Below are 26,264 nucleotides of genomic sequence, written 5' to 3' on the forward strand. Positions count from 1 at the left end.
TTCCTATATCTTGCCAACACATCACAGAATATATAGGTCAGTGATGCTTTTTCTTTTCTGAGTGTGATTTCATCATTTATTTCATTCATAGGAGGCAAGTCTCATATGCTGACTGAAGCGATAGACTTTCTGTGCTTTGCATTTTAACATCAGCTTGGGTTTCTTCCCTTACCTAACACGTCCTTCCCTATCCCCATCACCTCCTCCCTCTCTGTCCCAGCAGGTTTCACCAGCAACACAACAGATGCAGCCAACCCAGACAATACAGCCACCCCAGCCCACAGGGGGGCGCCGGCGAAGGGTGGTGGACGAGGATCCGGACGAGAGGCGGCGGAAATTTCTGGAACGGAACCGGGCAGCTGCCACCCGCTGCAGACAGAAGAGGAAGGTCTGGGTGATGTCATTGGAAAAGAAAGCAGAAGAACTCACCCAGACAAACATGCAGCTTCAGGTGCAGCCCACGGTGTCTTTCCCCGGGACTCAAAGGCCCTCTGCTCCGCGGGCATTTCCGGCCCCGACAGGCACTTGTTGACCTAAGCAGTGATGCCACACACTTAGTCCACAGAGGAGCCGCAGCCTCACTCCTCGAGCTTTATTAATTCCGGGACACTCTACAAAACAAAATTAACCGTTCAGTTTTTCAATCAATTTGCCCACAGAGCTCTGAGAAGGGGGGACCTACCCAGCTAAGTTGTAGGCTGGGAGCACAGGCTTTAATCCGACAGAGATCCAAACCCTGGTTCAGCAATTACTTGCTAGGTTTAACTCGCTGGCTCTCTGTTTCTTCCTCTATAGAATGGGAATCATAACTTTATAGAGTTGTTACATTAGGGGGAATAAACAAACTAATGTCTCCAAAGCAGTTGCCCAGTGCCTGGCCCATAATAAACCTTCAACTGAAAAGGAGCTGCTCCTTATATTCACTAGGTTGAGGGGGTTGCCTTGGCTTATACTTGATTATCTCTATTTTTGTTTCACATGGAAGAAAGAAAGGTTTATGGTCATTATGTAGCTCTGAAAGAAAAGGCATGTTTTCATCTCATTTGCCAACTCACCAAGATTTGAATCTTGCATAATTTTTGCTTTTTATGAATGGCTTCACTGGGGAGATTTTATAATGAGGCCCAGAAGTGTCTGGGCGTGTCTAAGAGAAAAGGAAGAAACTCTAGTACCCGGGCTTCTCCGGCAGACTTTATAGTTTATAATGATGTAGTTTAGAGCATTTGTTCTAATGTTAAAAATATGTGCACTATTTATCAGCAGAAAAAAAGGGAAATAAATAGACACGTATGTGACCCACAGTCCAGGGATAGCATTAAGAGTTGTGGATTATACTCCAGTGCTTCCAGAAGCTGAGAGAATGGCCAAAGAGAGTGGGGCAGGGAGGAAAGTACCCTACATAGGGAGACTCTGCACTTTAAGAGTTCATGGGGTCTGGGTGCAGTGGCCCACACCTGTAATCCCAGCACTTGGGGAGGCTAATCACTTTGGGAGGTGGCGGGATCACTTGGGGTCTGGAGTTTGACCAGCCTGGCCAAGGTGCAGAAACCCTGTCTCTACTAAAAATACAAAAAAAATTTGCCGTGGTGGCGCAGGCCCATAGTCCCAGCTGCTCAAGAGGCTGAGGCAGCAGAGTGGCTTGAATGCAGGAGGGAGAGTCTGTAGTGAGCCAAGATCGCATCACTGTACTCCAGCCTGGGCAACAGGGTGAGACTCTGTCTCAAAAAAAAAAACAAAAAAAAAAACCAGTTAATGGCTAGGCATTGGTAGGTTACTTTCATCTTCTTCCCACACCTAGTTCTCTGTGCATCCTTAGAAAGGAACAGTTAGGGTGCCAAACCCCAAAGCCTTTGCATATTCAGTTTCATTAAATGGAGATGGCTTGGGGCTTCCAGTGTACAAATTGAAAGTATATAAGGAAAGTGTGTGTTGTATGAGGGCCCGAATTTCATAATTTATGGATGTTCATTTTTCCCCCTAAATGTGTCATTCTTTTTGTGATAGACATGATGAGCAAGAAACTGCGAAACATATAGCAGATGTGAGGAAAATAAGATAATGATTCCTGCACTAACTTGCATGCTGCGGGAAGATTGGGACTGTCTCTTGCTACTCCCTCCGCCCACTATCTATCTGCTGTTTATAGTGTGGTGTCTACACTCAGTAACTTATTTGTTGAATAAATGAATGGGTTCCCCTGTTTATAGTATAGTGTCTACACTCAGTAACCATTTGTTAAGTAAATGAATGAATTCCTCATTGCTGGAGTGTCTAAGAATTGGCTGCTTGACTACTTGGCAAGGATGTGATTGCAGGGAGTCAAGCCACCAGAGAAATGGCTGGACTCAAACACCTTTAAAACCACTTGTAGAATCTGATAGGCACAGTAGTATCTGAGAAACTTTTAGGTAGAATGTGGTTAAGCATTTTTCTTTTTTGAGACAGGGCCTCACTCCATTGCCCAGGCTGGAGGGCAGCTTACTACAGCCTTGACCTCCTGGACTCGAGTGTTCCTCCCACCTCAGCCTCCCGAAGTGTATATCACCATGCCTGGCTAATTTTTTTTTTTTTTCTCTAGAGACAAGGTCTTATTATGTTGCCCAGGCTGGTCTCAAGCAACCCTCCAACCTCAGCCTCCCAAAGTGTTAGGATTATAGGTGTGAGCCTCTACGCACAGCCAAGCATTTTTAATATTAATAATCATATTTTAATTTTGATGTGTATTGAAAAATGTAATTAGAAGATCAAATCTGCAGTTTCAAAGATATTAGTAAGAAGGCTAAATTATTCAAAATTGAGTTAATTTGCACAAACATGTTAAGTAAATAAAAGTTCTTATATATGTGAACCTAGTAAATATTACAGCAGTGGTTCTGTGATAACTGAAGTTGGGGAAACCCAGGAATTTGCCACCATTTCTGAGGTCTGCAGGAGGATGATGCAAACGTGTAGGTTTTCTCAATCTTGGCCCTATTGACTTCTGGGCTCAATCATTCTTTGTTGTTCCCTGTGCATTGCAGGCTATTTAGCAGCATCCTTGGCCTTTACCCACTATGTATCAGGAGCACACCTTCCACCTATGACAACCAAAGCGTCTCCAGACATTGCCAAATGTCCCCTAGTGGTGATTGGGAAGGGAAGTTGGGTGGCAAAATCAGCCTTAGGAACCACTGCTTAGATGAAGGAGCCAAAAATAGCCAGCTGGCACATATCAGCTGCCAAGGCTTTAAATCAGTTTTAACTAAAATGAGTCCTTGCAGAATTCCTTCAGGGTATTGACTGTGATCCTAACGCATGCAAACATGGAGGGATCATAGCAGAGAGCCAGGAAAGTAAAGATGTCCATTGATTTTTGAGGCCAGAGGTGTTCGTGACTTGGCATATGCGTATTTATGACTGCTTTTACAAAATATACAAGGTAAATTTACCCTTTGCTAGACCCTAATGCACTGATTTTTTTTTTCACATTTCTTTAGAGCCAAATGGCTGAGGGAAAAAAGGAACTAGAACTCTAGCTCCCAAAACCAGAAAAAAAAAAAAAATTCCTACTGAGTTCATGTGACAGGCACCAATATTTTGGTAGTTAAAACAGTACCCAAAAAAGGGACAGTCTCTGAACAGACTAAATTGTTGATATTTTCCAACCACCGCTTTGCCTTGGAGGGACAGAAGCCACAACCGCCCAGTGTTCTCTGTGAAGCTGAGTGTCCTGCATCAGGCCCTGGGATGCTGGAGAGGATGCTGCAGATTCTGCTACCTTTGAATGACCCTTTCCCTCTCACTGGACCTTTGTCAAAAGAAAAAGGTGGCTCTCTTGAGGCTGGACCAGTGAGCCAAATTTTAAGTAAACAGAAATGGAAGGTGCTAAGCAAACAAACTCCAGCCAAATGGAATATCCAAGGTCTGGATGGCCAGCTGCCACTTTTGAGTTGTTTTCCAGCATAGAACCCTCTAGTTAGGCTGCAGCATTTCAGATTGGAAAAACCAGACCTAAGAAAACAAAATCAAACTCCCAGACTTCATTTCCTAGTCTCACAACACATCTCTGCCCAAGAGGTCCAAAAAGGTATAGGAATTGGGGAAAATATTAGAAACCACCTAATCTGACATTTTATGGAGAAAGAAACTGAGGTTAGGGAAATGAGGGGTCTTCCCTAATGTCACACAATGAGTAGGTGGCAGAATGAGGACTCAGGGAAGTCTCCTGTTGACCTAACCCACTTCTTTGTGGTCTTTTATTTTAGAAACTCCGTAAGCCAAAGAAATCCATGTTCTTTTTTCTGATACTAAGTGACTAAGATCAGCTCTAAATTCATCAACTGCTGATGTGGTACTCAGTAGAACGTCTGGGTTCGGTAGAGGATATGGAAATCATCTGGTCACCCATGGAAATAATTGCTTTTCTTTTTTAGTGCAAAGACACATGGTCTAAGTTGCTGCTGAAATTTTGGACACATGAGCCCAGGTCTGGGACTTGGCAAGCGAATAGGCCAGATGGGAACTGTTGCTTGACAAATTGAAAGTTCTTTGTTTCAGAGTGAACCAAACCTGGTCTCAGCTAATCTACCAAAACAAAAAAGCTGGGGGAGGGTATATTGTAGGGCCCATTTTGATAATTATTTTTTTGGCACAAACTACTGCTTACACCAAAAAGCACTGTGGATTTATCGTATAAATAATGACATCCCCAAAGCTGAACACTGCAAATGTAGCTATTAGGGACTTGTTGGAGTGCTTGCTTAAAGTATGTTATTGTAGTATTGAATATCTCTATGGAGTGCTGCTTCACCCCAAGGCAAACTATGGGTTTAAAAATAGATCAGTCCAACTGGATCTTACAATTGCTAAACAGCTAACTGCTTTAGAGGAGCAAACTCAAATTCATTTAGAAAAATGAAAAGATGAAGAGTTGATTTCCACCAGACAATCGATATGTATTATTAATACCTTGTATTTACAAAGTACTTTTATATTAAGACCTAAAACTCTGATTATAACCTACATAGGGGAATAAAAAATGGTGATTTTCCTCAATTTATAAAACAAGGTAATTCAGAGTAAGAAAATGCCTCCAGAAGGCCTGGTTTTTATTTCCCTACTAGACTTCCAGGCCACATTTGATTTCTTTTATGCATTTTGAAACATTTGCTATCTGGTTGTTCTCTTCCAAAATGAATTCAAGGTGATTCCACTTATGTTCCCCTGAAAAGGGTTTTTACTTAAAATATAGTCTAGTATTTGTGCATTTCCTATACTAATCATTCTTTCACTGTGGAATCTTTAAGATGATTATGCATGTGCACACCACACAATTCATTCTTCTTTCTCCAAGATAGTGATTTTTGACCTTTCTTAAGCCAAAGACCCTTTATGAAATATAATGAAGGCTCCATAGATGCTGTCTCAGCAATATGGACACATAAATGGACATACAAAATTTTGTTATAAAATGAAACTATAAATGTTGCTTTGGAATCTGCCTTACTAAGATTTGGAAGCATAAGAGGTGATAGAACTGGCTCCCTTATGAAAGATAAGACCAAAATTATAAGCATATTTGAGCATATTGAAAGTAGTTAAGTAATGAATAAAAGTCAAGATTGAATCTTTCATTAGATAATTGGGTAATTTGCTTTCTCAATAGAAGGTGACACAGAAATGCTTGTAGAATAAAAAAAAAAATTCTTTCTGGAAGGAACTTAGAGAAGTAGTTCTCTACTTCTATACATGAAGTATAAAACCATCGTGTTTTATACTTGGTTGGCATGGCAGCTTGAGAACTCAAACCCTATTATTCTCAACTCTCAGGCGAGAGTTCCTTTTCCTATTGGATGCTGCCCCATGAATTTCTATGGCTTCTGTGGTTATTAGGCCTTTATTTAGTCCTTGCAGCATCGTAGTTACGTGTATATGGTATAAACAAGAAGCTGATTGCCCTTCTCTACTGACATTAATTGGTGTTCATTTTCCCACCATAACATGGCTAAATAACATAATTATTAACATGTTACATTAAGAAATATGTCCTGCCAGGCACAGTGGCTCATGCCTGTAATCCTAGCAGTTTGGGAGGCTGAGGCTGGAGAATCACTTGAGGCCAGGAGTTCAAGAGCAGCGTGGGTAAAATAACTAGACCCCATTTTTGCAAAACATTTTTTTTAAATTAGGTGGGCATTGTGGCACATGTCTGTAGTCCCAGCTACTCAGAACACTGAGGTGGGAGGATTGCTTGAGCCCAGGAAGTAGAGGCTGCAGTGAACCATGATGGTGCCACTGTAGTCCAGCCTGGACAACAGATCAAGACCCTGTGTCTATAAAAAGAAAAAAGAAAAAAAGAATATGTTCATATTCACATATATCTTTAAATGATGGTCAGCTGTCTCAATATTCTCAGGGTTCTGCATTTTTACAGACCCTCACAACACTCAGGCCTTTGGTCTCTGTACTTACAACATATTGCTTTATTAATAAAGTGTTTTGCTGTTCATAGACTAAATGCCACCAAAGTCATATACTTTGTATGGGGTTTTGGTGATAGGCCAGGGCACCACATGTGCTGACTGGTGCTCTTTTTATAGTAAAACAGCCTTATGAAAGCAAAAATTTATTGTGAAACTGTTTGGGGCATGCCAAATATCATAGGCAGTTAGCTCTTTGCTAACTGTAGAAACCCAGAGAATAGAATTCGGAGTGTTTTCTTAAGGAAGGGGCAATGAACACTTTGTGCCTGGGAGATTGAATGCTGCCAAGAAAGGGTTTCACTGCCCGGGACATAGTGGGGGAAGAAATGGAGACTAAGTTCAACCTCTCCAAGATGCCCACAGGCGGGGGTGTTTTTTCTTCCAAAAGTATAAGAAAGCAAGAGAACCCAGTTTTGTTTTTAATACTTTTTGTTGTTGTTGTTTTCTAGGTAGAAAAGTGTGGATTCGCTAGAAATTGGAACTTGATTCCATTTTCTAAGATCCATTGTCTACATTATCTGCAGCTGAGAGCTTCTACTCAGGGGGCAAGGTGTCTGGCAGTTTTGATTTCAGAAAAGTGTTATTTCTGTAGTTTAATGCAAATAATATGACATTTCCTTCTGAAGTAAATATACATAAATACACACACACACACACACACACACACACACACACACATAAACACATCTCTGTTTCCTTGTTTTGTTTTTGTTTGTTTTTGACAAGAGATTGCCTTCATATGATGGTCTAGAAGTGACTTTCTTTTATATGTGCTATTTTGAGCAGAGGGAGAACTGAGAAAAAGAAGGAAGGCCATCTGAATTTAGATAGGTGTAAAATCAAAGAGGAAGAAGGTAGTATTTAAGGCTAAAATAAATTGTCCTGTAAGTTATCCCACTGACCCTGGAATTGACAGAGTCACTTTTGGTTTCCACAGAGCCCCTTATCAATCACATTCATTTGGAGTTGGGAGGTACAATTTGCCTTCTTGTATGTTCTGAGATGTAAGACCAATTTTCTTGTTTGATTAAGTGATTTATTCATCGTTAAGGCTAACTTCCCAAATAGTCATTTTTATTTTGTAAAAATAAAGTTTGGAAGAGAAAGGGAATGAGATGAGATTTGTAGATGAGATTTTTATTCTTGTTATTGTTTTATTATTATTTTTATTATTTTGTTATTAATATTACTCAATATGTGGTTGCTTATAATGTATTTCACAAAGAAATTTAGAAATGGGAGATATTCCTTAAAAAATATTTCAATTTTTTTTAGAGTAACTTCTGGAATCCCAAACATGCATTCCTAGGTGATAAATACATGGCTGAAAAGCCAAGTTCATATTGAAAGTGTAGGTACAACTTAATGACAGCAATGTTAATCGTGCTTTTCTGTGTGCATGCATTTTTTAAGTTTCCAATATGTGAAGTACAATGCCTGGCAGTCACAAATAAACCTTGACCAAAGAGAGGATATTACTGATCACAATTTTTAAATGGCTTATTCAAGACAGCACTACATTTACAGTTCACTTTTATCAAGTGGAAGCATCTCGGAGCCGCCATCTATTTTGTGTCTATATTTGTAGACAATGGATGCCAAGTTCATTATTCTACAAAGCTATGAGCATGCCTCTGTGAATTACTATTAATAGATAAAGTAGAGATCCGAGGCACTTACATGAGTAAATAGAAGAAAACCCCACACCATCCACAATATCCTGATATTGAGGAGGGAAAGAGTATTTTATAGACCGAAATTGACCAAATAATCAATGCACTCAATCAAATTAATTCAATCATGGCCCAAAACTTCATTGCTTCTTGCCACCCTGAGCTGACATCATCCACCTGCAGCTGACCAACGTGTGCACTATGTGCTTCCATGCCTCCTGCTTAGTGGGCATCAGGCAAGTGGACGTGCTTTGCTCAACAGTAGCCCATGAACAGCAATTGAGTAGGAGATGGTGGGGGTAGCAGGGATTCATGGCTGAAGGTCAATTTATTTTCAGATATTCCTTTTAGATTGAGCAACACATACTTCTTTTGGAAAGTCTGATGGTAGATGAGTCAGGTTACTCTGATTGCATTTCAGGTGGAAGCCACAAATCCTACCACATAATTCTGCCCACTGCATGCCTCATATTCACATTCTCAATTGGATGTCAACCTGAGCTTGTGAAGGTTACGATAGTTAAATGTATTAAGTGCTTAGTATGTGCTGGGTATTGTTCTGTTTCCCATCTATTACCGTATTTAATCCTCACAGTAACACAAATAATGTTGTACTCTTCTTATCACCATCTTATAACGAGGTTGCTGGAGCTCAGTTGGGTTGTGTTATCTACCTAAGGTCATGCAGTCAGTGTGGAGTAAGGATTCTCACCTGGCTTCAGTTCTCATCACCTAAGGGTGTGGTCTAGCCTTTTAATAAGGTTCAGCTCTTGAGTTAAAACCTAATCTCTTCAGAAAGGCCCTGGTAAATATGAGGGCCAAATTAAAGGTAAGCTACAAACTTTCAGGCGAACCACAGTAAATAATGTTCTTGATGTCATTTAGACATAACAGAAGACTTTGCCAGTTTTGTTGTTGAAAGTGCACAGGGCATTGGGTTTGTATCCTCTGGTCTTCTCAACATGGTTTTAATACATCTCTTTTAGAATGAAGTGTCTATGTTGAAAAATGAGGTGGCCCAGCTGAAACAGTTGTTGTTAACACATAAAGACTGCCCAATAACAGCCATGCAGAAAGAATCACAAGGATATCTAAGTAAGTCACCGACTTTTTCACTTTTCTTTAGTGTCCAATTTTTTTTTTGCCACTAAGTTTGCACTGAATTTGATTGAAAGAGCAAAAGTAAAGTGTAGATTATACTTCCAGGCAGATATACAAGAATTCTTGAGTGGCTTCCAGACTATTCTTCCAAGGGGATCCCTTTTTCCTGACCCCTGTGCAACACCATGCCCACCACCTCCTGATAATTTCTGGCTACTCCTTCCCTGGCATTTCGAAGTATTAAAAAAAATACCAAATTCCAATTTTGCAGCCAGGAAGAAAAGAGCCAGCTGAAGCCCAAGTACCAGTGGCCCAGCAGTCTCCTTCAGAAATCTGTGGGCTGGGGCCCAGGCCTTGGGTGAATTACATCCAGTGCCTCCAGAAACACTGCATGTTACTCCCTGGGCTGAAAAGCTAGTGACTGACCTCAGTTTATCAATATGTAACATGATCCCTTCCTTCAGACCCCGGTTTCTGCATCTGGAATGCCAGTTGGTTAAATGATAGTTGAATAGGGATGGTGGGAGGAGCAGGGATTCATGGCTGAAGGTCAATTTATTTTCAAATAATTTTTTAGATTGAGCAACACAGATTCTCCCACCACATGTGAGTATTTTTCCACATTTGATATATGGATGGCTATTTAAAAGACAAGATGGGGAAGTTCACATGTCCATGACTTAAACACATCAAATCATTTTACTGATACAGAAAGCATGGCTTTGCTTGTAGATATAAACTGGAAAGGCATAGCATTGTGACAACAGTTGAAAATAAAGTTTTGAAATTAACTTTCAGAAGAAAATGTGCGAAACTTCTATTTCAAGTAAATATCCGGTACTATTTCTCTGAGGAGTCCACAAGTCCATACAAAAAAGACCTATATTGGTGTGTGTGTATGTGTGTGTGTTGTCTTTTTTTTTCTCTCTCTAGGTCCGGAGAGTAGCCCTCCTGCTAGTCCTGTCCCAGCTTGCTCCCAGCAACAAGTCATCCAGCATAATACCATCACTACTTCCTCATCAGTCAGCGAGGTGGTAGGAAGCTCCACCCTCAGCCAGCTCACCACTCACAGAACAGACCTGAATCCAATTCTTTAAAATGCACCATCAGACCTGGCCTCCAAGAAGAGCTGTAGCGTACCATGCGTCCTTTCTTTTAAGGGCATTTTTAGAATTAACTCAGACCTGGAAGACTCCTCAGTTCTTCAAAGACTGGCTTTCATTTTTATAGTCATTATGGAAATGTTGTCTTTTATACTTAGTTATATAAGAAAAAAGGGAGTTATGCAATTAATATCTATCAGCTTGGGAAACGCTTTGGTGCTTTTCTCCAATTTTCTGGTACCAGTTACTTGTTTATAAACTGAACCTTTTCTGTATATAGCCATGGTTTCATTCTTATCAGTCCAACCCTTTGCCTGAAACACTGAATCTTGTTAAACCACAGCTTTTAGCCAAAATGAGGCATATCTAGATGTCAAGTAAGACAGATCCAAGGTAACTGGGTAGAAAATCTTTTGACATCTTAACTCATGTTGAGTTTGTGCTGTGGTGTCACCAGAATCCCAGATAAACACACAGCCTTTCCCATAACTTTTTGTTTCTTACTATAAAATATTATAAGATTCATTGATGTCCAAATAACACCACCGAGCGTCTCTTCACTTCTCCTTCTCCTCTTGGTCCACTTGCTAATGCCCAGTTTTCTTCTCCATTTCCACTTTTTCTTGGGCTCCCTGTTTACTCTTCATTTTGACTTCCTTCTGTTTTATTTTTTTTCCCTTTAGCATTGCATGTGAAGAAGAAAATAATGTTTAAAGGAAAAAAAAAAAAGCAAACCTCCAAAACGTGGACCTAACCATTGCTTCACTTACACGTCACCCACAGCTGGAGTTCATTCAACTCTTGCTTTTCACAAAATAGTAACCAGGAGACGTTTAATGTGCCTGATTTAATGTTTTTAATAATCAGAGCAAATGAAAGGTGGCTTAGCTATAAGTGAAGCACGGTTGAATACCAGCTGGGGAGACACTAGGGAAGGGAGCTTTGTAAGCCTTGATTGTGAAAGTCCAAATTTTGATGTGGGGCTATAACATGACACCCTTGGATTGCAACTGGTTTTATATGACCTGTCTATAACATTGAAAATCCATGTACTATATAATAATTCAGAAGGGCTCTATTCACTACACGGATTACATTGTTCAATCATCAGCTGCTAATAGCCTAAGATTTATTATTTTTTTTTCTTAAGCCTATGGAACAGGCTTTGCTGTTCTGGGGGGTGAAAATAGACTAACTACTGGAGAAACAAAGAGAGAAAGAAAACCCAGTGTTTCCATAGGGGCACTTTTAGCCTTCCCACGACAGTTCAGCACTCTTTGACTGCTGAAGGAACCCCATGGATGAGGCGCAGGCTACTTCACTCTTTTTTTTCTTTTTTTTGAGACAGAGTCTCACCTATTGCCCAGGCTGAAGTGCAGAGGTGCACTTCACAGATCACTGCAGATCACAGATCACAGAACACTGCAGCATCAACCCCCGAGTTCAAGCGATCCTTCCACCTCCGCCTCCCGGGTAGCTGGGACCACAGGTTCACACAACCATGCCTGGCTACTTTATTTTTACTTTTATTTTAAAATAAAAGATAAGGTCTCTCTTATGTTGCCCAGGCTAGTCTCAAACGATCCTACTTCTTCGTCCCAAAGTGTTGGGATTGTAGGCGTGAGCCGCTGCACCCAGCCTACTTCCCTCTTCTGAATTATTCTGATTTATTTTCAACAACTTTTGTGAACTTGCGCATGATACAAAGCAGATAGTCCCTGAACCACAGTCGTGCCTCCTTGAAACAAGCCATTCTACTGTGCTAATGTTTTAATATCGCATCTCACAAATAACAGGGGTGAATGTTTCTCTCTAGCAATCTAGGCAGGTGCTGGTGTTTCATCTCCATTTGAATGCTTGACCCCTTAACGTGTGTTATGTGTGTGTGTATGTGTGTGTGTGTCCATGGGTTTTAAAAGAACAGTATTTTACAAAAGGTGTAGCTTTTATAAGAGTTCAGAAAAGGGAAGGATGTGTTTTTTTCTCTCACTATAGTATAAGAATCTATTTTGGAGAAAAAAAGAAAATATGAGGGTCTCGAAGCATGATTTTTATATAACTAGTTTCAGTTTTATCTAATAACTTACTTTTTAAATCAATATTTATCAACAATCTTTCCATGTATGCAGTGCTTTCAAAAGATGGTTTTGAGTGTCCAGTGAAACTTATGACTTGGGTATATGGTTGAAGAATCAAAACAAAAGCAAAAAAAAAAAAAAAAAAAACACACACCAAAAAGAGAAAAGAGAAAAAAAGAAAAAATGCAAATGAAATAATTTTCTATTATATTTTAGACAAACATATCATTTTCAAGTATTTTAAATACTGAATTCATAGTTGTTGTTTTTTAAATTCCAACAGTAACAGCTGAATGGTTTAATCTGACTGGCTTCCTAAGAAATGTTTAAGACTCAGCTTTAAAAAGAAGTTAACATTCATATCTCTGTTTTGAAATCAAAAATAATATTTCAAAATTCTTTCCTAGGACTGACTGTCTGTCTCCCCTCCCCCTACAAAAGGAAAAAGAGTGCATTAAAATGTTTAGTTGGGTTTTTTAATTTTTAATTTTTATTTTATGTTTTGCTTTAAGTAAAATTTTTTCTTTACTGCATGCATAGCACTTAATAAAATGGATTTTTTAAAAATCCACTAGTAATATCAGAATGTCCAGGGAGTGATTGTCGTTACAATGATGGTTTAGTTTACTTCTGTTCCACCTTTTGATTGAAATATTTAGTTGTTAGGCTGAAAGCCTCTGCAGTTAAGAACTTGCCTGAGTTTTCTTCGTTCAGCAACTTGACAGTTTGACTGATGTGCATTATATATAGCTCAATTATGTCTGTTTTTTATGCTAAGTAGGAAAACCAACCACACACATTAGCAAACCGGCCTCAACATATAATTAGAATAAACTGTCTTCTTGTTCTACTCAGGGCCTTTAGGTGTGTTCATTCATGGTATGGAAATACAGTAAATGAAAGATTCCAACTAGTTGTCAGTGCTTCTTGAAAATTCCAAACAGAAAGAGACATTGGTCAGATCCAACACATGGCTTATCAATATTAAGTCTTTTACCTAAAGGCCCAGCAGTCACCAGACAACAGAATAATCAATCTGCCTGAAAAATCCCTCCTCCTTGTCTTACACTTTTTGCCTATTTGGGAGAATATCTTTGTACTCCATTCTCCTCCCTCAACCAGTTATTGTGTCACCCATCCATGTGTTCATTAATCAATTATCATGGCCTTCAGAGCACCTGTCCTAAGGAGGGAAAATCCTGCCACACTGCCTCTCCCCATTCATGTGTGGTTTTCTTGATCGGCGAGATCTGTCTCTGAAGTCACTGCCAGCCTCCCTGGGAACGTCTATAGTACCTCCCCTGCCTTATGTGATGGGAGTTAACAACTCAGATAAGTACACCTGAGAGCATTTCTACCAGGTAAACTCTCACCTAAATGGAGGTGTCCACATCTTAATTGTTTCTCCTTGACATATTTTTCAATCCACGATGCCAGGAGAAGTAGAGCGAAAATCCCAGCCATGGATGAATGTACTGATTTGAAAGCCAAGTGTTAAGTTGGAAGTTTTCCCGTCACACTACTACTCAGCCCTCTCCTGCTCCCACATCAATGGATGCAAGTCACAATCTTAACACAGCCTGTGGGAGACAAGCAGTTTGTGTGCTCTCACAGTATATATTATAGTAATTAGGGTGACTTAGAGCAAATACTCTTCAGATCCTATGTAGTCAGTGAAACAGGGAGAGTGTATTCTGATAGAGGGATGTCGATGGTGAATGTTCTGGTGGTTGTTGCCTGTTAAGTAAACTTTAGTGTGTAAGTCGAGTTTGTCATTAAAATCATAAACCAGCTACGGTAACAGACAAGCCTTTGGCTGGGGAGTTTTAAGCCTCAGTAACTGCTATAAAACTAGCCATCCAGTTAGGATAGAATGTGTTTCTTTCTGGTTAAAAAAAGAAAAAACCATCTAAGAAAATATATATGTATGTATGTATGTATACAGTGGAATTCAAGGACCAAAGCAAAATTTGAACAGGAATCTATTAATTTAGAATTTTATAAGATATTTATTAATAAATGTTATTTTTAAACATTCCATTTGAACAGTATTCTGTAGGATCTACTTGTTTTTAAAGTGTTAGTCCATAATAAACTACTATAGTTGTGTGTATTTTCATTTTTCAGGGTTTCAAGTGGCTATTCTCCATCATTTGGTGGAAATGTTTGCTTAGATCTCTGTGCATAGACATTTCAAGGATTTTTATTGCTCTGTGAGTTATTTTTTAATCAACACTCTGAACAATTTTATTAAAACATTTATTTCTTTTTTCATTTTTAAAGTAAGCTCTTTCATTTAGGAAGCAGAGTTCAGCTAAAGGGAATCAGTAACTATAACTGGAACAGCTTTCTTGTAGAAGTGTAAAAACAACTTCATCTCTGCCTCTCTCCATCCCACCCCAATTTCCTAGAAAGCCTTGCACTATTCAGCTCCCTTAGTGCTTTTTGTCCCTTCCCGAACAATATGCAGTAGCTTTAAGCCATTCAAGCCCCATTATGCAGTATATCTGAGAAGGGAAAGGAAACAACCCATTTAAATTTGAATAAAACTGTGCCTATGCGAACAGCAATTTAGAATCTCTTTTCTGCTTTTAAAATAATTTATATTTTAAAATTGCACTTTAGCTTTTTGATCCCTTTGTATTTCTCTTACTCCCTTTCTAACCTCTTCTCTGTCCTCAAACTTGCCTTTGCTCTCCTTTACAATGCCCCTTACCCCTCCTCCAAGGCTCTGAGCGGCATCATTTAAAATACTTTACAGATATTTGCACCAGGTACATTTATGTGCATCCATTGGTAGCACAGCTGAGACCTGTGTCTCACATCAGCCTAGGTGAAGCATACTACAAGAATGCCAAGGAGAAGAGCCAGTACACTATATGGTTTATACTCTTTATCCCTTTATTCATAGCATGTTTTTTAAAAAATATTTTATTATGCAACAGATGTGAGGCAGCAGCTAAGCTAGACTTAAGAATTTTCTCTCATCTTCCAAACCAAAGTGTCCTGAATAAGCCAGGAGACTTATTCTTTTGTGCGCCCTGGTGCACATCTGACTGTTGTCCTAGCCATAGACTCTCTGAGGGCACTGAAAGAACAGTGGCCCTATCGATTTCATTCCTAGGTCTCAAAAATACAATGTTGCCTTGTAACATAATTAGGGACAGCACCTCTAATTCACAATTATAATCTAAGGTAGGATAAGACGACACAGCAGCAATAAACTTACAAGTAAAATTCAATACCAAAACAAACACAAAGAAATTTAAAAAACAAAAAACCTAGCTCGTCATGTTGTGAAAATGAAAAAGTGTATGTCCATTCAAAATATTTTACTATTTCTTGTGGAGTTTTTCAGTGCTGTAATGCTTGTAGCCAAATTGCTTAAAGAGTGTTTATATATTTTTTTCCTTATAAATTGTCTATTTTTAAAAAAAAAACTATTTAACCACAGCTGAAGTGGGGGGTAAGGCCAAATTGCCAACATTTGTTAAAAGATTAATACTCTTAAGTGGCACTCTGATACCTTTCCAACTTGTCATCAGAAAGGAATCAATAATTACCAACTGTTGTATTTAGACCAACTTACAATATCTAGCTCATTAGAAGCCAGGATCTAGAAAGCTCCTTCTAAGCCATTTAAGATATTCTTACATTGAGCTTCATATTATAGAACTTTATAGGATTGGATTTTTTACAATAGAATAATTTAGCCTCAGGACTGAGAATGTGGAAGCTGAATAAATTAGCTTTAAATACATCATTAAAATCTTATGCACAATAAGCTCATTAGATTCTAGTTTTCTCCTTTAGAATACCAATGCCACAGACACTGCAGGAGATAATGAAAGGTATCAGTTGTGCTGAATGGAGTGGGTTTAAGAGAAAGGACCCTTCCCAACCAGCAGCCAGTAAAAAATACAACCTACTCACTTTTTTCCCTTCTAAGTTCTGCTAAATCACATCTGCCTCATAGAGAAAGGAATGTTGCCTTTGAGAACTGTCTTGGAGAAAAGATAAGCTTGAAATGTTCTCTCTAAAGAGGACATAGGGTTTGGGATCCTCTGAAAAGGCCCAGAAAAATAGCTCAGTTCTAACACAATGTTCTAGGACAATTGGGATATAAATATTGTCCAAAAATATAATTAAAAGAAAAAAGTTTAGCACTGTGTAAAGTAAGTGTTAACAGAGGAAGTCCCAAAAAGGTGCTGTCACTTTAAGTTCTGGACTTGGGGTTGTTTGTATTTGTAAACAGCAAAGCATTTGTGTTTGTTTGTCTATTTGTAAAGCAACCACCTTCCTTATTGGAAGGAGAAAAAAAGGGGTACATACATGTAAATACTTGCTGCAGCATTTAATATGTTTAATTTTGTGTTAAGCTTTTTGTTGCATCGTGAACACATTTATTGTTACCAATGGACAATGAGTTCATTAAGACTGTTCAACTAGGTCAGATTTTTACATCTCTTTCTAGCAAGAAGAGACAAGATTTTGTGCATTTGTACAAATGTTAATATCACTGCAATTCCAATATAATAAAGCACTCAAATGCAAATAATATATGTCACCTTTGTATGATGAAATTTGGGATTGGGGGTAATGACATGTATTCCTCACATACTCTTGTCAGAGGCATGTGAATCAGAGCAACTCCATCTTGAATAGGAGCTGGGTAAAATAAGGCTGAGACCTACTGGGCTGCATTCCCAGATGATTAAGGCATTCTAAGTCAGTGGATGACATAGGAAGTTGGCACAAGATACAGGTCATAAAGACCTTTCTGATAAAACGGTTTGCGGTAATGAAGCCAGCTAAATCCCACCAAAACCAAGATGGCGACAAGAGTGACCTTAGGTCATCCTCACTGCGACACTCCCATCAGCACCATGACAGTTTACAAATGCCATGGCAATGTCAGGAAGTTACCCTATTATGGTCTAAAAAGGGGAGGCATGAATAATCCACCCCTTGTTTAGCATATCATCAAGAAATCATCATAAAAATCGCTCTGTCTATGGAGTAGCCATTCTTTCATTCCTTTACTTTCTTAATAAACTTGCTTTTGCTTTATGGATTTGCCCTGAATTCTTTCTTGCACGAGCTCAAGAACCCACTCTTGGGGTCTGGACCCAGACCCCTTTCCGATAACAGTCTCATTCATGACTTATAAACCAAGGCTTACCCTTTCAGGGTAACCATTATTTATGGACAAAAGGAGATCAGATTTTCTCCTTCCCAAACCAGCACTACATTCCCACTGCCTCTTCCATCCAACTTCCCAACTGAGGCCACTAATCCAACACATTCACAGTGGGTTGGCCATACAACTTAATTTCACTTTAAGTGAGTTTGGAATTAGCAGATTTTAACAGTCAAGAAATAAAAGCAGCCTAAGGTCATGTTCCAGCCATGTCTAGGAACCAAGAATCACGTGCTGGCTTCTCAGACAATCAAATCCTGGGGTTCTTTCTTTGATCTCCAGAGGAATCCTAAGGGTAGTTTTAGTCCTTTTACACATTCTTTTAGATATTACCCTTCCTTTCTTCCTCCTCTTGCTTTTATTCCTTTTTCTTTTTTTAGTCATTCTCCTTTTCCTCTTACACTTGATATCTGATCCATCAGCAAGATCAGAATCCAACCATCATGTAGCACCAATCTTACAGCTATGCCCTGACCAAGCCATCAACATCTCTCACCTGGATTATTACAATAATCTTTTCACTGGCAACCAGAGGAAGCCTTTGAAAATGGATGTCAGACCACGTCCCCTCACTGCTCAAAACTCTGCAAGGACTCCTCACCTCATTCAAACCAGGTAAAAGCAAAAATTCTCCCACCACCTACTTTAAGTTCTGTAACAGCCCGACGTAACCCACCCCCACCTCATTCATTGCCTGAACTCATCTCCTATCACTTCTCTTCCCTCTCCCCCTCGCCAGCTTCACTGATGTCTTTGCAGTTCCACAAACCTCAGAAGCACCATCCACCTGAGAGCCTTTTCACAACCTGTGAAGAATATTCTTCACCCCAATATGAGCATAGCTCACTACCTTTAGCGTCTTCCTATCAGTAAAGCCTTTTCTTAGCTTCCTATACAAAATTGTATCACTTGTCTACCTTGCCCAGACTATCTTTTCTATAGTATTTAGCACCACCTACCATAATTTATATTTACTTGTTTTTGTTGCCACCACAAGAGCAAAGGTATTTTCTATTTTGTTTAAATTTGTGCCTAAGATCTAGAACAGTGGACACACAATGGGCACACAACAAACATTTCTGGAATAGATGACCTGTCCTTTTCTATCTTCCTCCTATTCTCAGAACATTCCAACCCTTCCACCTGTTCCTGCAGCCAAAGCAGCTGTATTTTTTTTTTTTTTTTTTTTAAGATTGAGTCTCACTCTGTTGCCCAGGCTGGAGTGCAGTGGCACGATCTTGGCTCACCACAACCTCCACCTCCTGGGTTCAAGCAATTCTCCTGCCTTAGCCTCCTGAGTAGCTGGAACTACAGGCACACGCCACCATGCCTGGCTAATTTTTGTATTTTTAGTAGCTATGGGGTTTCACTATGTTGGCCAGGCTGGTCTCGAACTCCTGACCTCGTGATCCACCCACCTCAGCCTCCTACAGTGCTGGGATTACAGGCGTGAGACACCATGCCCGGCCAAAGCAACTGTATTTTAAAACCAGTACCAAGACATGTCATCGGACACATGGCAGTGGGAGAGGATATTTGTAATCGGTACAGAAACAATTGGGGGAAAAGATCGCTGTTCTAATGGCGGTCCCATCTGTTACATTTACATTTAGACCACTCAGTATTCTCATAGTTCCCAGGAGTGTCTTTCTAATGCCCATTCCACACTCATTTGCAATTTCAAAAGCCATTACTATTGGTTAAAAAAATTGTTATGATCCTACATTTGTACTTTGAATGCAGCCAATTCTAATCTCTATCCTACCTGTCATCTCTGTGGGTCCCTGGAGCTTTGTAGTGTTCTTTATCTTACACTTGCTGATGTGGCTGGTAACTGGTTGATGACTAGATCACATTTTACTTTTGCATTACATATTCTCTTATCCAACAAAAATAATTTTTTATCAAGTTGACCTGCTTTGTGTGTTGAGACCTAAGTATGTTTATTAAGAGATTGTAAAAATTTGGAGCAACGATGGGCCCTCTTTTTAAAGTCGTTGAAAACAAGCCATTTTGATAGGGCTGTTCCCATGGCAGTAAGGTTGATTTTATCAAACCAGCCATAAAAACTAGGCTGCCAAAGAAGCTGGGGGAAAAGACTAAGTTTAAATCTATAAAGATAGAGTCTGGATTCAGACTTGCATACTTCAGAAGATACTTCTTTTCAGCAACTGTAGATGGCTTTTCAAAATGGCTGAAAGGATGGATAAATTATAACATCTGAAAATAGTTGTCTGTTAGCTAGTAGACCTAGCAAAACTTATTATTGAAAATTGTTATATTTAAACCTAGAAATAAAGCCATGAAGCTTTTAGTAACCATAAAGTTTCATCTTATATGTTGTCAAATACTGTCTTCACCAACATTATATTTCCTCATACCTAACTGGAGGCTGAATCATAGCAATTGTCAGCAATCTTCTATAAATCTTTTTACTCCAATATTACTCCAATATATAGATCCAACAGGCTATAAAGGGTCTCCCATAAGTCACTTGCACTTGTACTTCCTCGGAGGGAGAGTTGCCTACATGTTCATTTAAATGAATCAAATAGGAATATTCTAGTTCATTCATAACACAGTCTTATTTTTCAATACTCTTACAGCAAGAAAATTGTTCCAACCATCTAAGATTGATTGTTCTATTGCATATACACAGGACAAGTCCTTGATCTACTATTACTACATTTGGGTTATTCCAAACAGAGCATTCTCTGTTTAAATCTAGTCCACCAACTTTGATCTTGATTGATTCACCTCCTAGTCAAAGTGGATTTGCTTTAAGAAAGAGAAACCTTATAAAGTAGGCTCAAATGATAGGAGATTACTTATAAGGGTATAAGGGATAGCTAGTGGAGCTCAACAGGCACTGTGGCAATTATAGGAGGCTCCCAGAAGGTCATTAAGTGGCTAATCTCCTGGCTTGTCTCTGGCTCTGAGACCACATGGTTTCTCATTCTGCTCTGTGCCTGCTTCTCTCTCTGTGTAAATTGATTTGTACACTCACTCAACTGCTTCTATGTTGGCCCATCATTTCTTCTCCAAAGCAATAGCCTCACCCCCACCCCCCAGCATATCTATGGGCTTCCAATTCAAGCACCCAACCAACTGATAATGCCTCCATCTTTCTATTCCAATTTCCCAGGAGAGAGAATCTGATTGGCCATATCAGATGAGGCCTGTATCCCCAGTCCAACCGACTATGTGTGGGGAAGCAGGATTACATGCTCTTACTTCTGGAGACAGAGCAGGATTTCCAGAAAGGAGAAAATGATTACTAAAAAGAAATAATTGGTGGTTCTAAAGCTAGCTCATAAGAATCTAGTCACTTTCCCTTAAAACCTACCAAGGGATTAAAGTACAGTGAGGAGACTAGCACAAAATTAGACATCTAGTAGATGGTAACAAATGTTTGTTGAATGAATGGTTAATGAATTCTTGGTTTTATTTTGTTTATTTGTTTGGGGAGGTGGGTGATGGAGTTTTGCTTTTGTCACCCAGGCAGGAGTGCAGTGGTGTGATATTGGCTCACTGCATCCTCTGCCTCCCAGGTTCAAGTGATTCTCATGCCTCAGCCTCCCAAGCAGCTGGGATTACACCCACCACAACACCCAGCTAAGTTTTGTATTTTTAGTAAAGACAAGGTTTCACCATGTTGGCCAGGCTGGTCTCTAGCTCCTGACCTCAGGTTATCTGCCTGCCTCGGCCTCCCAAAGTGCTGGGATTACAGGCATGAGCCACCACTCCTGGCCCTACGAATTCTTGTTTTATTGAAAGCTTTGAAGTGAAGCAAATCGAATATTCGTGGAAGATAACATAAGTAACTTTACAAAGCTAGAGATTCTGTGGACGTAATAGCTTAGCTTGTAGTCCATAAAATCCAGAATATAAAAGTTAACCATCAGCAAGAGTGAGATTTTATTTTGCCATGTTTTATAATGATTTACTGCTCTCTTACTTTAAACTGATTTTACACATATGCTTTCCAAGAAGGACTACTGCTATGTTGTTCTTATAAACTCATAGGTGACTCCAATGTGTTAGTGTTTATAAGGATGTTGGCATAATGTCTCTCTAGGATGGGGTCAGGAAACACTCTTGTCCCCAGACTCCCTCCAAGTATTATATAACTATCTCAATAAATCTCTGTGACAAGGAAACAGGGCAGTTCCCATCAATAAGCCTCCAAGAAAGCAAAGAGTATTGCTACAAAGAAGAGTAGAACAAGCGCTTAACGAAGAATCTAAAAACCTGGAGTAAGAACTAATAGTTCTGTATTTTAATACCAAATTATCTATTGATTTCCTATATGACCTAAACAAACACAAATCTTTGGTTCTTTGTCTCCTTTGTCAGTATAAACATACTCAGGGTGAAGTGGGCATAATTTCTATAGTGGCTTTCTATGGAACTCTGCCCAACACCACAACTACCTCCTTCTCTGGAGAGTTTCTCTTCCCCCAACTCCATCCAGCTGGCGTCTGCAAGAGATTCCATAACCATGCCTCCAGGCTTATGCTCTTAGTCTAACACTCGGCCCTTAGCTCACAGTGGAATCATCAATCCCAACAACTAGATATTGGGACAGGGAACCTTGAGAGTTGGGTTTTCTCTCTGGCAGCTGAATCCAAAGGATACAAAACTTGGGAGCTGCCAGAAGCCATGTTTCTGTCAGGGAAAGGAACTCAGTAGCGAGAGAGAGAAGTCAAATCAACACAGTAGACACAGAAGGAAGAGGCAGAAAGAGAGTTCTGGAAATGCTCATTTCCTGTTTAAATAGTTCTTTTTATCAACTTTTTTTTTTTTTTGAGAGATAAGCTGTCACTCTGTTGCTCAGGCTGGAGTGCAGTAACGTGATCATGGTCACTGCAGCCTCAACCTCCTGGGTTCAAGCAGTCCTCCCGCCTCAGTCTCAAATAGCTGGGACTACAGGTGCACTGCCATGCCTGGCTAATTTTTCATTTTTTAATTTTTTTTTGTAGATACGGGATCTCACTGTGTTACCCACGCTGGTCTCAAACTCCTGAGCTCAAGCCATCCTCCCACCATAGTCTCTAAAGTGTTAAGATTACAGACATGAGCCATGGAGTCCAGCCTTGTTTAAGCAATTCATAATAGCTCATTGCAACCACAACCCTCCCTGAAGCATGATTTTACCATCAGATAGCCCAAGGTCCTTCTAATAAATGTCTCCTTTTGCTTACATTAGTTCAGGTGGGTTTCTATCACTTAGAAGCAATAGAGGTCTATTCTTAAAGTGACCATAAGAAGCCACTTGAAGACCATCTTCGGCCCTTAGGGTCTATATTACACTGGCATAGAAGAGGAGATGTGAAGTTGCCCAATCAACACAAGGACATGCAGCTCCATACATCAGAGTGTTACCATACTTGAAGAGAACATGCCCTAGAGGTGGCTCCCTGGACCAACAAGCTGTATTTATTCTAGAATATCCACACCTATTTCACAGACAATGAGTTAAGTTATTCTTCTTAAGGAATGTTTGCAAAATTAGCATTATACTTGCCTACTTTGATGAATGGATAAAGGACTCCAAGGTAATGCTTTTCATTCCCTATGTGTCCTTAGGCATATAATAAAATGAAAAAAAAAAAAGTATGAGTTTTGACTACAAATACGAGACAACCCAATTTCCAGTGGCTTAAACAAATAGGAGCTTACTCTTCCTGCATAGTAGGAAATCTGGAGATAGAGCCTTTGGCATTAATTTGGAAACCGTATTGGCAGCTCTGTGGTACTATTAACATTTCAGTGATGTTTGTCATCTTCTGATGACACGATGGCTGCTGAAGCTCTACATCACATCTCCAATGAAGGCAGGAGAGAAGGGGAAGAATCAGTACCAGACACATCCTCTTTTGTCCTCTTTTATCAATAAAACAAAGATTTTCCTAGAACTACTCTCAACCCTGGCCAGAATGGGGTAATTTGGCCACTCTTCGCTTTAAAACAGGCTGAAATCATGGGGAACAGGCTCATTATGCTTCCTTTGACCCACACTTCCCAACTAGTGTGCTATGTTGAGAAAGGCCTATAGGTTACAGTTATTCTGTGTAAAACTGATCTGCTCATTTCGAGCCTCCTGGCTGGTTGTTTATGGCTATAAGCACACTCTTCTAGAGCTCCTTAGAAGGTGGCCTGAGTGAGTGGCATCCAATGACATCCCCTGTGGTCTCTTCAGATGAAGAGCACAGGGAGAAACATCTGGTACTTGTTGGCCACATGGGAGCATGTCCCACCTGGGCATTCACTACAGCAGTCAGCTTCAGGGCCTTCAGTGATACGTGGGGACAGGTGGCCTGTGGTGCCATCGAAGAGGTTTCTATAGTGTCCAAGGAGGAGACTATACCACCCAAGGTGTACTCATTAGGGTTTGGGGATCAGGGAATTTAAATGGGGGTTCTGGCAGACTGACCTCTGATAGATTGACCACCTCTGATTTCAGCCTTCACCTGTGTCAGAAACTTTTGTCCATGTGCAATTGACGTATTGTCTTAGTAGCATCCAATCTACCTGCAGGCTGAGGACACATTCTGCAAATTAGAGCTTCACTGTAATTTTTTAAAGTAGATACAAGGTCTCACTAATTTGCCCAGGCAGGTCTCAAACTCCTGGCTTCAAGCAATCTTCCTACATTGGCCTCCCAAAGTGCTGGGATTACAGGCATGAGCTAGCATGCCCAGTCTCATCATGATTTTTAAATACTTAATATAAAAAGTTTGACTGGATTTGAAACACATTCTCATTATCACATGAAACTTTATATTACATTTGTCAAGGAATGTTAAACATTTTAAAAGTGATTTCAACTACTACAAATTTTGAATGGTTATAAATATGGTTCTAACTTTTTAGCCACTGATTTTGGTGAGCAAAATTGCAATAATTATCAAGAATTTGAAGAAATCATCATTAAAAATCTGTATGAGAAATTACATTTAACCATTTCAAGCCTAAAAACTGATTAGGAAGCTTTTGTTAATCAGCCACCTTGAGTTTCTCATTTTAAATATTTAGAAAATATTTTATGTGAAATTTTATCCAAATTCAATAATTCATATATTTCAAAATATTAATATTTATTTTTCCTATAGTAATTATATGATATGAAGATAATATAATAGGTTATTTTTTTCTCCAAATCTCATATTGATGTCTCCAAATCTCCCCCTGCCAGGTTAGTAGAGAGTACTAAGCAAGTATAATGATTTTCTATGTGGCAAGTTTTAAAAAAAATGTTTGGAAACACTGGCTGAGACCATCCGCCATCCATCCATAGAGGCTGGGCATGTCACAATCCCAAACGCATAGAGGTTCCTTTGGCAAAGAAGATTTAGAAATGGACGGCAGCCCAACAGCATCTGCCACAATGGGTTATAAGCGTCCACTCCACTGAATTCAGGGCATTGATTAATTATGTATGTTTTTCTCTTCAGCTCTCATTTAAACGTATGTGAAGACTAGACCTCCTGTACAAAGCAATTAAATAGAGCTTCTCCTTGCATAGCCCCTTCCACCAGGGATATGTCTTGGAGAATGGCCCAATTACCTTCGAAACAATCCTACAAAATAACTCCATTTTGAACCGAATTCTTTGCCAACCATAAGCCAAAGTTCTGGCTAAACTGGGAGGGCTACGCTGTTTCCTATTTCTTTGCCATTTTCCAGCCTCTGAGAACAGAGATTGTAAGAGCAAAACACCTCATGCAAAGCCATGCTACCTGCATCATGGGGACAGCTGAGTCAGCTTTGATCATCTTAAATTCTGTATTATTTATGGCCCTCACTTTTTGACCTTTGGTGTAACTTGCCAAGCATTTATTTAGCACTGACTGTGTGCTAGTACTATCGAGGGTACAAAGGTGATTTAGACCTACTGCTGGCCTAGGATGCAGGGAAATGATGTACTGAAACTGGACAGACAAAAGGCCATGAATATTGGGGTCTTATTCTGGGAAAGTGATTTGTCTAGTAGGGTAGGGTGTGAGAAAGAGTGAAGAAGGAAACAAGCAAGATGGTAAAGGTCCAAAGAACTTAAACTCTGTATTGTAGACAACAGACAACAGGAAGCCATCAGAGATTTTAAGGCTGGGAATAGTTTAATTTTTTTTTTCAAACTGATCTGATATAGCTGATTTGGGGGATATGTTTGATTTTTTGTTTTTTTTTTTAACCAAACTGATCTGGGAGTAGTGTGAAAAAGCAACATGTCATGTCATATTATAATGTTTTCCAGTTTGCAAAGTGCTTTCACACATCCCCTTTCAGGTGTTCCTTAGTTTTCAGTTAATTAATTTGGGCAGGTACCAAGAAAGACACAGCTAGATGAACTGTCCCTCTAGTCAGGCACATGCTTTCAGAGCAACAAGTAAGAGTGTGAACTCTGGCTTCAAACTGCCTGCATTTGTAGCTTGGCTTTGCTGCTTTATAGCTGTCTGATCCTGGGCAAGGTATTTAAACTCTCTGTGTCTCAGTTTACTAATATGGAAAATGGGGATAATAATAGCATCTACTGCATAGAATTGCTCAAGGATTAATAAAAAAAAGAATATATATATAAAGCCCTTAAAATGATGCTTAGTCTATAGCAAGTTCTTAAAATGTTATTACTTGTGATATTATTTTTA

The 26,264-nt window shown here is 39.5% G+C and overlaps 1 protein-coding gene across 6 annotated transcripts in view; it reads left to right on the top strand.

Moving 5' to 3' along the window:
* The window catches only part of CREB5 (cAMP responsive element binding protein 5), a 415,931-nt gene extending 398,955 nt beyond the window's left edge, over positions 1-16,976 (top strand). Inside the window, exons 9-12 of one of the 6 annotated variants that reach the window (XM_021935938.2) lie at positions 224-451; positions 9,121-9,229; positions 9,813-9,841; positions 10,169-16,976. In XM_021935938.2, the coding sequence (XP_021791630.1) occupies positions 224-451; positions 9,121-9,229; positions 9,813-9,817 (342 nt within the window). In that variant the 3' untranslated portion in view covers positions 9,818-9,841; positions 10,169-16,976. Of the gene's footprint in view, positions 1-223; positions 452-9,120; positions 9,230-9,812 lie in introns of all 6 variants that reach the window. The other 5 variants (XM_017956829.3, XM_017956826.3, XM_017956828.3 and 2 more) reach the window with 5 other exon arrangements.
* Positions 16,977-26,264: the final 9,288 nt, after the last annotated feature.

This window comes from Papio anubis, chromosome 4, assembly GCF_008728515.1.
Source record: "Papio anubis isolate 15944 chromosome 4, Panubis1.0, whole genome shotgun sequence".
Lineage (NCBI taxonomy): Eukaryota > Metazoa > Chordata > Mammalia > Primates > Cercopithecidae > Papio > Papio anubis.